The 14,370-nt window shown below is 43.9% G+C and overlaps 1 protein-coding gene across 2 annotated transcripts in view; it reads right to left on the reverse strand.

Annotated features, from left to right (window-relative positions):
- Nucleotides 1–1,539: 1,539 nt before the first annotated feature.
- MCU (mitochondrial calcium uniporter) overlaps nucleotides 1,540–14,370 on the reverse strand; it is a 172,038-nt gene continuing 159,207 nt past the window's right edge. For both annotated transcript variants that reach the window (XM_084753597.1, XM_084753598.1), the window contains 4 exons: nucleotides 11,521–11,681; nucleotides 7,337–7,540; nucleotides 3,851–3,967; nucleotides 1,540–3,361 (listed from right to left, as the gene is read on the reverse strand). In XM_084753597.1, the coding sequence (XP_084609723.1) occupies nucleotides 3,284–3,361; nucleotides 3,851–3,967; nucleotides 7,337–7,540; nucleotides 11,521–11,681 (560 nt within the window). In that variant the 3' untranslated portion in view covers nucleotides 1,540–3,283. The remainder of the gene's footprint in view (nucleotides 3,362–3,850; nucleotides 3,968–7,336; nucleotides 7,541–11,520; nucleotides 11,682–14,370) is intronic.

Raw genomic sequence — 14,370 nt, forward strand, 5'->3', positions numbered from 1 at the left:
ACTGCTGGCTGCTGTGAGGTCTGAGCACTTGCAGTTCTAGAAGGTTCCAGGAGGTGTATATCATCTCTGAGGACCCTCTGCTAGTCTCAGCTCTAAGAGCTCAAGGCCCCTCAGCCAATGGCATGGCCACACCCAGTAACAGATCAACTCCCACCACGGTCTGGCTCTAGTGGGGATGCGCAGCTTTACACACAGCAAACTATTCCTAAAGATCTCCTGAAAACTATCATTGATATTTCTGTGAATTTGAATATTATTTTATACACGTAGAATTATAGAATGCGTCTTCTTCTTTTATGATAGTTTTCATTCAGCATTCATCCGTGTTATAGCATGTCAGAACATCTGGCTTTCATGGCTACATTCATCCATCTGTTGTTGGCTGGCACCCTATATATAGTAATGTGCTGACGGACACTAGCATTTCTTCTACCTTTAGGTTAAGCTGAATAACGCTGTCACTTTTTGAATCCTCAAATTCTTTATAACACATACCTAGGAGTGGGATCACCAAATCTTATGGCCATTCTGTCTAACTCTGCGTTCAACTAATATCTGTTACTTATTGGATAATTTGCAAAGCACTCTGTAATAGAGCTCAAATGTTTCCTCAATTATTTCCCATGAAAACCCCACGAGGTAGACAGTACACTCACATCTTACTGATAATACAGGGTTTTTAGGAAGAATAACTATTTGCCCACTTCCCACGGAGAAACCCAACCATGACTTGCTCTTCATCTGCCTCAAATCAGGTACACTGAAATAGAATGTTGCATATAAACCATGGCCCAACATTTTCACCCTTCCCTACATTTCTCTTACCTCAGAGGTGTCCAGCAAGGCTGTGTAAGCTGCAGGGGGATGGACCATAATTCTGCAGGCTCTTTGAGCAGCAGATCACATCCCCAGAGCAGCCAGATACCATGTTGTTGTTTTTTTTAACATATCTTTGACAATGGTGGTCTACAATGACAATGTCCTATTTAGTTAGTGATTATTACGAATTTGATTCGATTTCTGAAAATAATGAATATTGATTTGATTTATCTTAAAACAGTTTTCTGGAGCACCAGGTAATTTAGGTAGAATGACATACAAGTGATTCTTTTCTTCCCTATATTTTAAAAGGCGAGGATGTCTGTTTCAATACTGCTTTACATTGACTATAGAGGTGACTTGACCTCTTAGTGGCTCTGGAAAATTGGGAATATAATATCCATTTATGTTTGGGAGGAATTAGTGACATACAGGTTCAAGGTTCAAGATTAATTTGATACTTTTATTTTTAAATAAAGTCTGCTTTTATTTATCTTTTTGTTTGTTTTTTGAGACAGGGTATGACTGTGTAGCTCCTGCTGGCCTGCAACTTACAGAGATCCCCCAGCCTCTGCCTCCTGAGTGAATGCTGGGATTAAATGTGTGTGCCACCACGCCCAGCCTATATAAAGTCTATTTTAGACAGAACAATCTTCTCAGCTACATCCACGGGAAAAGCAATTTCTTTCTGGTTTTGTTTTAAAGAACGAGATGCTCTGATTCAAAAATTGAATAAGTATTTATTGTTCCAGAAGGTACATTGCTTTTTATACATATTTCATAAATGATACAGGATTGTACACATGTTCAACATTTTGCTCCCCCCCCCGCCTCCCACACCACCTAGAGGATTTGCTCATTGCACTGTGCCATTCCTTCTTGAGAACCCTGCACACAAACTGGATAAATGGTTTAAAAATAATCTACACAATGAAAAGAAACAAGGGAGAGGTTGAACAGGAAGGAAGAAGGAGGCGGGCTGAGACATGCATCCTTTCATCCTGTCATGCCAGTGAAGGGTGGTGGCGGAAGCGGCAGTCCCGGCTGGCCTTCGGCCTCTGCAAGGCACCTGGAGTCTGGGTTTGTCATTTAAAGGTTTTCTTTCATACACAATGATCCTGAGAGGAGGAGGAAAAAGAAACCCCTCCCCTCATGAGGAGGGATGAATCATGTGAAGAAAAAAAAAAGTCAATCATCTGTGTGGCAAGCCCCACCGTTTCTGCCATCCTGCCCTTGGAACAGCTAAAAACAGGACAGTAGACAGAGGTTCCTTTGATTTTTCGAGTGCAGGTGCCATCTGGAAATATGGTAGAAAACATTCTGATAGAGTATAAGAGTAATTTAAGATAAAAAGAAACAAGGTGGAGGGGGTAGGCTAAAGGAAGCCATAGAAAGGTATTCCTGTAAAAAGATAATTTGCACCCTTTGAGATCCACCGTTGATTTACAGCGAGTGGCGTGGTGGAGTTGGGAGGGCGCACAATGGTGAGGAAGCGTGTGTCTTAGATGAACCAAGAGTACCCTGGTTCTGAAACAGCTGCAGAGCCATGACTTTTAGCCGATTTGTAAACCTTACATCCTCCTCGCTTGGTATCACGGATGAACACTGGCCCTCCGATCTGTGGCGTGGAGGATGTGGGGATTATCAATGGGATCACTATAGAAAGGAGGGTATCTTCCCCTCCTCTGAAGACTTATTAGTTAAAAAATAATAATAAACAAAATACAAAACCCTCATGCAGTATTGCCAGTGATTTCTAGACACTGATTCTGAGCCCTGGGCGACAGACATGAGAACTCATTAAGAGATAATCCAAGTGTCAATCATCAAACAATGATAAATTGATTCCAATAATTATTTGGATAAAGGTAGTGTAACCAACAGGTATACATAATAGGTAGGTGGCGAGAAAAGGGATGCAGGATGGGGAGATTCTGGTAACTTTGCAGAGCCTGTGCCCAGTTTAAAACGAAGGCTAACCACACCGGCTCAGACTCTGCCAACCATGCATCATGAAATTTGCTTTTCTTATATAGTTATTTATTCCTATGTCAAAAATGAGAAACTTTAAATTAAAAAAAAAAAAAACACCAAAAAACAAACCTAGAGCTGAATGGGGTGCTGGTGTGTTAGTGTTTTTGCACACCCCCAAAGATGCAAGGACCCAACACCCCAGCATCACGTTTGCCCCGCTCTCTCAGCCGTAACTGCATCACTCTCATTTGGAAACGAAGATGCGTAAGACAGGATTCACTAAGCCCTTTGCACTTGTATTCCACGATGCCTGATCCTCAGAGTTTGATATCCCTTTTTTCCCCTATGATCCTTGTTGTGTTTTGTTTGAGAATTAAAGGTAAACACCCTCTACCCCACATGGCCCCAGCTTCCACCTGCAATGCTTTAATTACAAAGGCTTGAGTTACAGACAGGTGCTCTCTCTGCCGGGATTCACTCTCATCTTGAGTCATTCCTTTTCTCCAATTTGTCGGAGGGGCAGGTGTACTTGTAACGGGTCCCTCAGTCTCTTAAGGTCCATTTCTGCCTAAAATAGAAACAACAGGTGAGGAAGGGCGGCTCATGAAGCTTTCAGCAACAGTACTGCCCTGTGAGAGAGTGAGCGGCTCTCCTTCCTTACCATCCCCTCAGGCAGAACTGTCCACGCAGCCTCTGGGAAAAGCAGGACTGCTCAGGCGGTAGAAGGACCCCATCATAAGAACGCGGGGACCTTCTCAGACATCCGTGACAGCATTTCTCCAACCTTTCGGAGGAACCAGAGTCTTAAACCCTGGCATCTAAGATGCTATGTATTTACTCAATATCTACTTAAGCATTTTACCAGTGAGTGAGTCTTGTTGTCTTTTTGTTTGTGTGTGTGTGTGTCTGTGTGTGTTTGGTTGGTTGGTTTGTTTCTGAGATAGGAAACAGTGATTGGCGCCCTCCTTCAGGCTGCCCATTTGAAGGACCACGGTTCTGTGTCCTAGTGATGCTATTTAAGATTAGGCTTGGTTCATTTAGTTCTTACAGAATTTACCTGAGCAATTGCATCCTTGAGTTGATTGTATTTCTCTAGATCAAAACGTGACTTTTTGGCTCCTTTATGGAAAAATAATAAGTATTGTCTGTCTCTGGCTTCTGGGTAAACATATTCCTACAAAACAAAGGAGAAATTAGCCTCTTAGTCCTCACTAGTGGTATTCTAAAGGCATTTATTAACTGTTGGTTAATTACTAACTGTTAACTAGGCTCAACACAGTATGTACATATAAAAACAGATCACATGATGTGTTACATATTCAGTTATTTCTTTTTTTTTAAAGATTTATTTTATTATTATGTATACAGTGCTATGCCTGCACATATACCTGCAGGTCAGAAGAGGGCATCAGATCACACTACAGATGGTTGTGAGCCACCATGTGGTTGCTGGGAATTGAACTCAGGATCTCTGGAGGAGCAGTCAGTGCCCTTAACCTCTGAGCCATCTCTCTAGCCCCTATTTAGTTATTTCTTAAACATTTGTTTGTCTTTTGTGTTTTGAGACCAAGATCTCATGTTTCCTGGGCTGGCCTGGGTCCTAGGCTCAAGCTATCCTCTTGCCTTGTTCTCCCATGCAGCTGGGACTACAATCACCTGCCCCGTTCCAGGCTTTGATTTCTCTTTTGTAGCTGGAGTCCACAAAAGTCATCTACCCCAAAAAAAAAAAAGAGTCATTTCCCATTGTTATGTGGCATTATTCTGCCTACCAATTACAGTATAGACTATCTTCCGCTGCTAAGCCAGGATGGTTACAGGTGTGTGCTAGCGTGCTCGTATTCACTGGATTTTATTATTTCAAGAAATTTGCTGCCTTACAAAGATTCTTTAGGTTGAGGACAAATGTAGCATATCATTGCGACAATTTAGAATCATTTCAATATAGCTTAATAGTCATTTTGCTCATGGTGTCAATTAGAGATGCTAGTTAGGTAAAACAACAGCACAAGAAATTGTGTACATTTAATTTGGCTAATGTTTCTGGTCAGAGGTGTGACCTAATTGTTTCCTGCTGCTATGACATAACTTGTCACTTGGGGGCAGTAACAATATTCTGGAGGTCCACTGGAGCATCTAACAAACAGGACAGACACAGTATTAAAGATACAACTACATGATAATAAAGAAGGTGCTGCCACAGTGTCCCAGGCTAATATTGCATTAATGTAAAGCTCCAGGGAACAAGAACAAAGTGGCAGCAATTACATCCCCCTCCCCCATAGCCCTTACCCTCCTGACTCAAGCTGGCCTAGAATTTTCTATGCATACCAGGACGACCTTGAACTTAGGACACTTAGCTGCCTCTGTGACCCATACCTAGCTTCTTCAACATTTCTATTATTATTCTAGATCCAGATTACGTAGTTTTCAGGAATAATTACTGACTAATGAACTCAACAGAAGGAACATGATAATTGATCAGAAAGAGAAGCTTGAGGATGGGACACATTTCGGTTCAGCTCCTGGACCTACATTTTCAGCATGTAGTTCTCATCCTAACAAGCCTCATTCCCTCATCTGTAGAATGGCTATGTATTTACAGAATTGAGAGTAAATAAAGAGATTAGATATAAAACGCACGATGTGTGATTCACCTCAGGAAAAGGTGCATGGACGTTCTCCCAGATGTGAGAACGCTGAATCTCTTCATAATCAAAGAAACACAAAGCCCATAGGGAAATGCCGCCCCCCCCTTTTTTTTTTTGACTGACTGACTGGCAAGACAATCAAAAACAGTTTCTGCTTTCCAGGCATAACTGGAGAAGTAACTGTGGTAAGTTCTAGAATGTGCCCAAGGGTACATGCTGCCATTCATTTCATTTGTTCCCGTTATCCAGGCCTTGAGACATAAGGCACCACGCTCCAGGGCAAGGGAGCAAAGTGTGAATGACACACAGCCTTAGCAGGTTGTGGAGCATACCTGGACCCCCAGCACCCAGGAGGCCCAGGCCGACTTCTGGCCACACTGAATTACACAGTGAGACCCTGCCCCCCAAAGCAAGCAAACCATACCCTTTCACTAAAAACGTCCAGATAAAAGAAAAATAAAAGAATAATACACTATAGTGATTCAAGAGAAAGGGGAGACATTGAGCTGTAGGGAAATGATTAAACATTGATGAAAGGGGAGAATTTAAGTAAGCCTTGAAATACAACAGAAATGAGCAGGGAGAACTTTCCAGATTGAAGAATGGTGTGAGGACAGGAAGGGGGGAAAGGAGAGTGAGGGGTGCCTTGGGGGACTAGAACACAGTGCAGACACAGGTGAGAAGACAGACACTTAAGGATGGGCAGCAATCGGGGCTGAAAGCCCAGGCTGAGGAGGAGGGGCAGGGAAACTAATGCAGGCTGCACTAGAGAGGCAGCTCGGTGGTTGCCGGCTCAGTTCCCTAGGTGACTGCCAATCGCATGACCGCACAGACCCTGGGTGAGCACTCAGAGGGCAGAGCAGGTCACCTGCCCCCTTCTCTACCAGGTATGTTTGGGAGGCTGAGAGAAGTTAAGTAAAATCCCCATGCTTTTGTCCGGCCCCATCCCCCCTTTCCCCGCCACACACACCTGCATCCATGATCGCTGATCTAACAACAGGAGGAAGCAGCCACACTAAGAGCAACTATTAGCCTGCTTTAGACACCGAGGAGAACCCTGGGAGTCTCGTGTGTTTGTTACTCAAGGTGATGCTGGTTAGAGGCGGTGTAGCAGACATAATGCCAAGGGTTGGAATGGCTCAAGTACAACTCGGTGGCGGAAGGTGGGTCCAGCATATGAGAGGCCCTGGGTTCAACCACCAGCACCACATCAAAAACAAACAAACCAACCAACCCAAAACCCAGCCATAACCCATCATTCTTCTCAAAATGGACACTATGGATTTCCACGACACTTGAACCAGCACTGTCGGCAAAGCCTGGTTCTAGGTACCTGTATTCACTGAGCTGGCCTTGGCTGATACAGAGCAGGCTGCGGGTAAAGTGACTGAGTGCCTACTGTTTACCTCTCTTTTATGAAGTCAAAACACCCTTGTACATACACAGAAGTAGCTTACAGTTGAGTTTATGCGTTTCATTAATTATAAGGAAATCTCCATCCTAGAAATTCAACAAAACATCTATGACACTCTCCACCCAGCGGTTAGAGTAATTACACAAACACACAGAAAAGCAATCCAATAGGGCTGGAGATGTAGCTCTGGTGCACCCTGGGTTTGAGCCTAAACATCCTAAAAATAGCATAATAAACAAACATAGAAACAAATAAACATTAAGCAAAAAGATGAGCACATCCCCTATGGTGGCACACCCTTCTGTTCTTACTTGTCTTATTACAATCAATTCTGGAAGCATCTATGCGTGTGATTCAGAGCAGCCAAGGCCACGCCCCTCTCCATGTTTGCCACCTACCACGGTGCCCACACGTGGCTGAGAACTGGCCTTGCAAACTCCACTCCTAGTGTGTAAAAAGAGACTTGAAGATGGCTCCTTACCTGGCGCGTCATTACAAAATACGCGTACATGGCCATGGCACTTCCATACGTGATGAAATAGGTGACGGGTTCCATGATGTCCCAGGAGTATTCCCACCAGGTAAGCCGGGCTAAAATGCCGAACTGCGTGGCCATGTAGGCAAGGCCACCCCATAGCACCAAGGTGGTCCTCTTCTCAGCCTTCCTGCTAATTTCAATTCGTACCTATTGGGCATACACGGACAACATGAAGGCTCCTGCTTTGAAACCAACTCACAACTCTTTAAACTGTTGTACGCCCACTAATGGGGCAGGGCCTGCCAGTGAGCCGGGGTCAGTTCCAGCCAACGGAACTGGCCTCCTAGATAACAGGGGTCGTGTTCACTGAACACAATGTCTGCAGGGACAATTAAGATTTCTGTGTGTTTTATTAAGGTTTTATTTCCACCTAGAGTGTGTGACTGCGAAGCTAACTGTTGTGAAGGAGAGCGAGAGCCGCCGTGTCCTCGAATGGCATGCCAGAGCCCATCCATCCACCATCAGCTTTAGCTCATAGCTGCCCTACTGCAGAACAAGAGAATGAGTCAGCACAGCCTGTGGACTCAGGACGAGAGCTGCAGAATCCCACCAGCTCTCTTATGGAGCAGTACTGAAGGCCAGACAAGGGGATACAGGCAACGGCACTGCAGGATCGGGGCACACTATAGATAATGTGGTAACAACTTTCCTTAGGAGAGAGCAAAGGCGCACTAGTAAAAGGACTTATTCCTTTCTTCAATCCCAATTATCCGCCTGCCTCTGCCTCCCGAGTGCTGGGATTAAAGGTGTGTGCCACCACGCCCGGCTCTCCAATTTCTTACAATGAAAATATAGACACATGTCACACAGTTGTTTTGGTCAGTGAGGGGTCTGCATATGTGACATGGTCCCACAAGAGTGTATATGATCCCACTGCACTGTTAGTACAGAAAAGAGTGGTGTGATTCTTTCTTTTCTTTCTTCTTTTCCTTTTTTTTTTTTTTTTTTTTTTTTTTTTTTTGGTTTATCGAGACAGGGTTTCTCTGTGTAGCCTTGGCTATCCTGGACTTGCTTTGTAGACCAGGCTGCCTCTGCCTCCCGAGTGCTGGGATTAAAGGCGTGTGCCACCACGCTCCTCGAGTGGCATGATTCTTGAAGGCAGCAAACAGCTATGCTACTGGTGAAGGCATTTCCTAAGCTTTGCTTTCTGGTTTTTTGTTTTTTTTTTTAAGAGGCTGTTTTGCACAGCCTCATACATGTGTTGGAGTATGGTCTGGTGCTTTGTATTCGTTGGTTGCCTGCCTCCCCCCCAACCCCCACCAAGAGAGATTTTTAACTCCAAACTATCATGTACTCCAAATACTGCTGTTCAACATTGCCTCCCAGTTTGACTAATAAAGAAAGCCAATAACTGGCCAGGGCCGGAGGAAGGTAGGTGTGGTGAAGGTTCTTGAGCTTTTGGGACAGAGAGGATCTTGGGAAGGAGAAGGAGTCAGGGACTGGAGGAAGGAAGAGGATGGCCATGGCATGGGAACCAGCCATGTGGGCCTAGAAGAGGAACTCTGAAGCTCCACAGGAAAGAAATGGCCCAGACGAACAACCTTAGAAAATATTTTGGGATTATGGATGGGAGGTAGCCCCCAAATAGAACTTATTATAAGCAGATGGCATGGGATGGGTGTTGGGAGATATGGAAGGTGTGGGAGGTAGTTTAGAGGATTAATATCTGCCCTGCCCCAGGTGAGCCACGGCTGTTTTAAAATACCAGGTGTCACAGCTTAGTTTTACAGTGAAGCTTAATTGTTTAGGGGTTAAGATGTTTTTAGGTCTAGATAGGTGTTCTAAGTTGATATTGACAATATGTGACGGAGACTGATTTACATTCAGAAATTTAGACGCACCAAGATAGGAAAGATGTCTTCTTCAAGGCTGTCAAATACAAATAGCCAAAACACTAAGAATGTAACATTTATATCATTCCTGATTGTGTCATGGTTCTTCTTGCCATAGGTAATCTAGTGTATATATGTGTAATAATATAAATGTATATGTACCAAAAAAATTTAAAAACCACAAAGGTTATGAAGGATTATATTCATATTCATTGAGAAACGTAATTATGTCTATTTGGTTAATAGTGTGAGCCTGTTTGGCCTGAAATCTCACAAAAGACATAAAATGATTGACATTTTTTAAAATCACAAAATGTAATTACTACATTTATATATAGTATAAATATAAATAATGTGTCCAATATCATTGACCTCGCACTCTACTTACTCCTCATGCTCCATCAACAATAATTAGAACCTACTGACATTTCTAAAACATATCTGTGATTGAAGCAACTCATCTTTCGTTTTGTTTTTTTGTTTGTTTTTTCGAGACAGGGTTTCTCTTTGTAGCCTTTGCTGTCCTGGACTCACTTTGTAGACCAGGCTGGCCTCTAATTTACAGCGATCCACCTGCCTCTGTCTCCTGAGTGCTAGGATTAAAGGTGTGCACCACCACGCCTGAAGCAACTCATCTTTCAACAAACAAAAGGCTCTGGAAAAAAAAAAACCAGGTGTCTATGTCTTTATTGATTGTGAAAGTGGGTTAAATAATACTGCTATAATAATAATAACAAACACTTATTAGGTCACCAGTTTATTTATTTATTGTTGGTGTTTTGAGACAGGGTCTCTCTGTGTATCCTTGACTGTCCTGGACTCGCTTTGTAGACCAGGCTGGCCTCAAATTCACAGCAATCTGCCTGCCTCTGCCTCTGCCTCTCAAGTGCTGGGATTAAAGGCATGCGCCACCACTACATGGCAGGTCATCAGTTTAAATTAACCACAACATACATGTAGGGTCACCCCGTCTCCGATTGTTATCAAGAGGTCATGCTGAGCAAAGACCTAGACCATCAGGTCTGTACAAATATATTCTGTGATGTTCTCAAAATGAAATTTCTTAGAGACATTTCTCAGAAGGTTTCCATAGCATCAAGTGAGCAAGGACTGCACCTGCAACATTATAAAGATTCAGACTAACATGTTCATTATAAAATATTCTAAAAAGTGGAAAGGAGAAAAATCAATCATGGGCCTATGACTGCATTAGGACATTATATTACTTTTTTTGTTTGTTTTGTTTTCTTGTTTTTGGTTTTTTTTTTCAAGACAGGGTTTCTCTGTGTAGCCTTGGCTGTCCTGTCCTTGGCTTTGTAGACGAGGCTGGCCTTGAACTCACAGTGATCTGGCTACTTCTGCCTCCCGAGTGCTGGGATTAAAGGCGTGCACCACCATGCCCGGCTCTTTTGTTTTGTTTTGTTTTGATATTACTTTTGCTTGTCTTTTGTGTGTCAGTATAAATGAACACAGGTATGTACATAATACACTATAACCTGAATCATAGGGGCCAATGAGATGGCTCAGTGGGTAAGGGGGCTTGCTGGCAAGGCTGATGACCTGAGTTCAATCCTTGGGGACACACACTGTACAAGGAGAAAACCAACTCCTGCACATTATCTTCTGTTCTCCATGTGTCCTCACCGTGGCATGTGCACGCCCACACAGTCACATATCAATAAATAATGCATTAAAAAAAACCAACTGGATCATATCCATACCCTTCTTAGGATTTACTTTCTATAGCATGAATACTTTCTTTCTTTTTTAAAAAAGATGTATTATTTATCATATATGCAGTGTTTTGCCTGCATGTACATCAGAAGAAGGCACCAGATCTCATTATAGATGGTTGTGAGCCACCATGTGGTTGCTGGGAATTGAACTCAGGACCTTTGGAAGAGAACAGACAGTGCTCTTAACCTCTGAGCCATCCCTCCAGCCCCATGAATACTTTCTATAGCAAATTAAGTTTACATAACAGTGTTCCATACACTATTCATAACCTGGCACCCACCACATCCAGAAGCTCTATGGGTCAGCAGTTACTCTAGTCTTTGTATCAGTGGTGGTAAATGCAGTACGGGGTAGTACAAATGGACCTCAGGGCTCTTGGTCTAGTACCAAGGCACCAGACAATACCCTTTAGGTTCTCTTTTGGCTGTGATTGAAATATTTTTTTAATGGTTCAGACTCATGCAAATGAGTGGACTCAATTGCATGAAAGTGAGACAAGACACAGAAGTGCATGTGCACTGGGGGAGTGACAGGGGAGTAAGTGTGGGGGGTCCTCACCTTCTCCAGGGGGGCCAGCTGCTGCTTGAGGTCCTCTAACCTCTCCACGAGCTCCCGCTCCTTACTGAGCTGGTGCTGCTCGATGCACAGTGTGGTGTAGAGCTGCTGAACCAGTGTCTTCACATCGTTCAGGGTTGCTGCGTTTTCATGGCTTAGGAGGTCTGAAGGAAAGAGGTCCATAACTGTGGTCAGGATGTAGTGTGTGAGAGAAGACTCAAATAAAAGACAGCACGAAGCAACAACTGAACCTCTTAGCCAAGCAGTGGGTGGAGGTGTCTGCCACTAAGCCTGAATCCCCATCCCAGGGGATTCACAGGGGGGGGTGGTGGGGGTGGGGGGGGATGGGGGTGGGGGGGTGGGGGGTTGGGGGGAGGTGGGGGTGGGGGGAGGTGGGGGGGTGGGGGGGGAGCTCCCACAAGTTGTCCTCTGACCTCCACCTGTGCGCAAGTGTGCACATACTGTGCACACCTATATAAGTGAGTGAAAATGTAATAAAAACACTTCAAAGGAAGAATTGCTCTTCCCAGAACTATTAAACAATGGCAAGGCCAGGAGGCAGGTCCATCCATTATGGGAGTCCTGCAGCTTTTAAACTGAAAAGCTGTTTAAAAAAAACAAACAAACAAACCAAAAGACAAAAACAAAAATAAAAACTACCTACAGATCAAGAAAGTAAATTTACATGAGGGCAACTCAGAAACTTTGAAATCAATACCTATTGTCTTAGTCCTGGAAGCCTAAAATCTGTGAATGCAAACAAGGCCAAGGGAAACGGGAAGAGTGGCCCCGCCCCCCAGTGGTGGGTGTGGCCAGGGAGCTTGTCTAGCATATCCGGCCCCCTGGGCTTGATCCCCAGTCCTTCAAAAAACATTAATAGTGACAACAGACAGACAAGCACAGAAACCTTAGGACACGGGTTCCACGCCAGTCAGGAGGGCCAGGGTAAGTGGTTGCTCTGTAATTTATCCGTGGCCTGGACATTTTTGTTGATGTTTTGCCCACTTTGACAGTTCAGAGGAATAAACAGACAGCACTTCAAATTTGCAAGTGTAAAGGCAAAAGTAAATAAATAAATAAATAAATACCAGCACCACTCTAACAATATTTTTTTTCACTCTAATAATCTTAAGACCACACGCTTCCCCCAGCACACCAACCAAGTTCCACTCAACCTTGCTTGGCAAAGGCTGAGAAGAGCTGTCTGGGCCTCAGTGTCATGCTGTAACAGGCATTGAGTTATGAAAAGATCCAACAGGTGAAAGGTTAAATTCCTTGATTCAGTATCTTCTATTATGGGCAGCAGTGTTTACAAAAATCTAAAATGTGTTTTGATACGTGTCTAATAAAAATCCAGCTATATACCAAGCCCTGATCAGTCCTTTCCCAAATCAAAATACAGCCCAGTGAATGTTATCAATCTATCGCAAATATCATTCGGTATCACAAAAAGTTAATCAATGAAGGAATCCATGTAAGGCCGAGAAGCAGACGGGAGAAGAGCTGATCTATGACACCAAACATGAGATCTTCAGTAAATGTGCATGGAATCCGCGGTAACGGATACGGGAGCACGGCGAGGATGGGAGTTGCCATGGCAACAGGATCCTCGATGCAGCGAAGCTGCGAGCTCACACTGGAACACAGCATTTCCACACAAGGACACTGCATTCTAGAAGGCATTTCTTCCGGAACCTGTCCAGAACATTGCTGTGACTTGGTGGAGCCCAAGGCTCCCGACTCCCAGGCCAGGAGCTGAGGCAAAATGTGTCTGCTGTAACCTCCTAAAGTTCCCTGAAGTTGATATGAATTACTTGTGGTTAAAAAACAACAAAACACAAACAAACAAAAACCCCTCTCTCTCAAATAGTATTCCACACTGTGGTGGCTTGAGTGAGAATGGCCCCCATAGGCTCACACGTTTGAATGCTTGGTCCCCAGTTGGTGGAACTGTTTAGGGAGGATTAGGAGGTGTGGCCTTGTCGGAGGGGTGTGTCATGAGGGGTGGGCTTTGAGGCTTCAAGAGCTTCTTGCCATGCCCAGTGTGCTCTCTGCCTCCTGCTCTTGGGTCAAGATGTGAGCTCTCGGCTGCTGCTCCAGTTCCATGCCTGCCTGCCTGCCGCCAGGGTGCCTGACATGATGGCATTGGACTCACTCCTTTGGATCCACAAGACCAAACAAACCCTGGTCAGGGTGTTTTATCACAGTATTTGGAAATATGGTTGACATTTGTTTTACATTAAAGGAAATTTCTATTACAAAATCATTAAAAAAAGTCTTAGTTAAAAAAAAAATAACCTTCAGGCTACGGGTCCTACTGTGTAGGATTAATTAATTAGTCAATTGATTAAGAGACAATTAAGACAATTGATTATGTAGTCTGGCCTTGAATTCATCTCTTGACCCTTCTGCCTCTGTCTCCTGAGCTGGAATCTCAGGCAAGCACCACCATGCCCGTGACACTTATCTTTTAAGTCAACCTTCCTGTGCTCACTGAGGCAGCACATACTCTTTTTTGGCTGTTGGGCTGATTGTTTCAGGATATTTGATCCCATTGTGGTCCCTGAGACTGTGAACTGTAAAAACCCGTTTCTTGTTTGGTGTGGTTGAGCCCTAACACACACCTTTAATCCAAGAGCTTCCTTCTTTTCTTTCTATAATGAAAAAGATGCTACCACGATTTTTCCTTTTTTTGAATTTTGTGTTTATTAATTATTATATTTATTCACATTACATCCAGATTGTAATCCCCTCGCTCTTATCTTCCCATTCTCCCCTTCCCCCCTCCACTCCATTCCCCTCCCCTAGACCTCTGACAGGTGAGGTCCTCCTCCCCCACCATCTGACTAGAGC

Source organism: Acomys minous (genome assembly GCF_964271855.1).
Source record: "Acomys minous genome assembly, chromosome: 13".
NCBI classification, from domain to species: Eukaryota; Metazoa; Chordata; class Mammalia; order Rodentia; family Muridae; genus Acomys; species Acomys minous.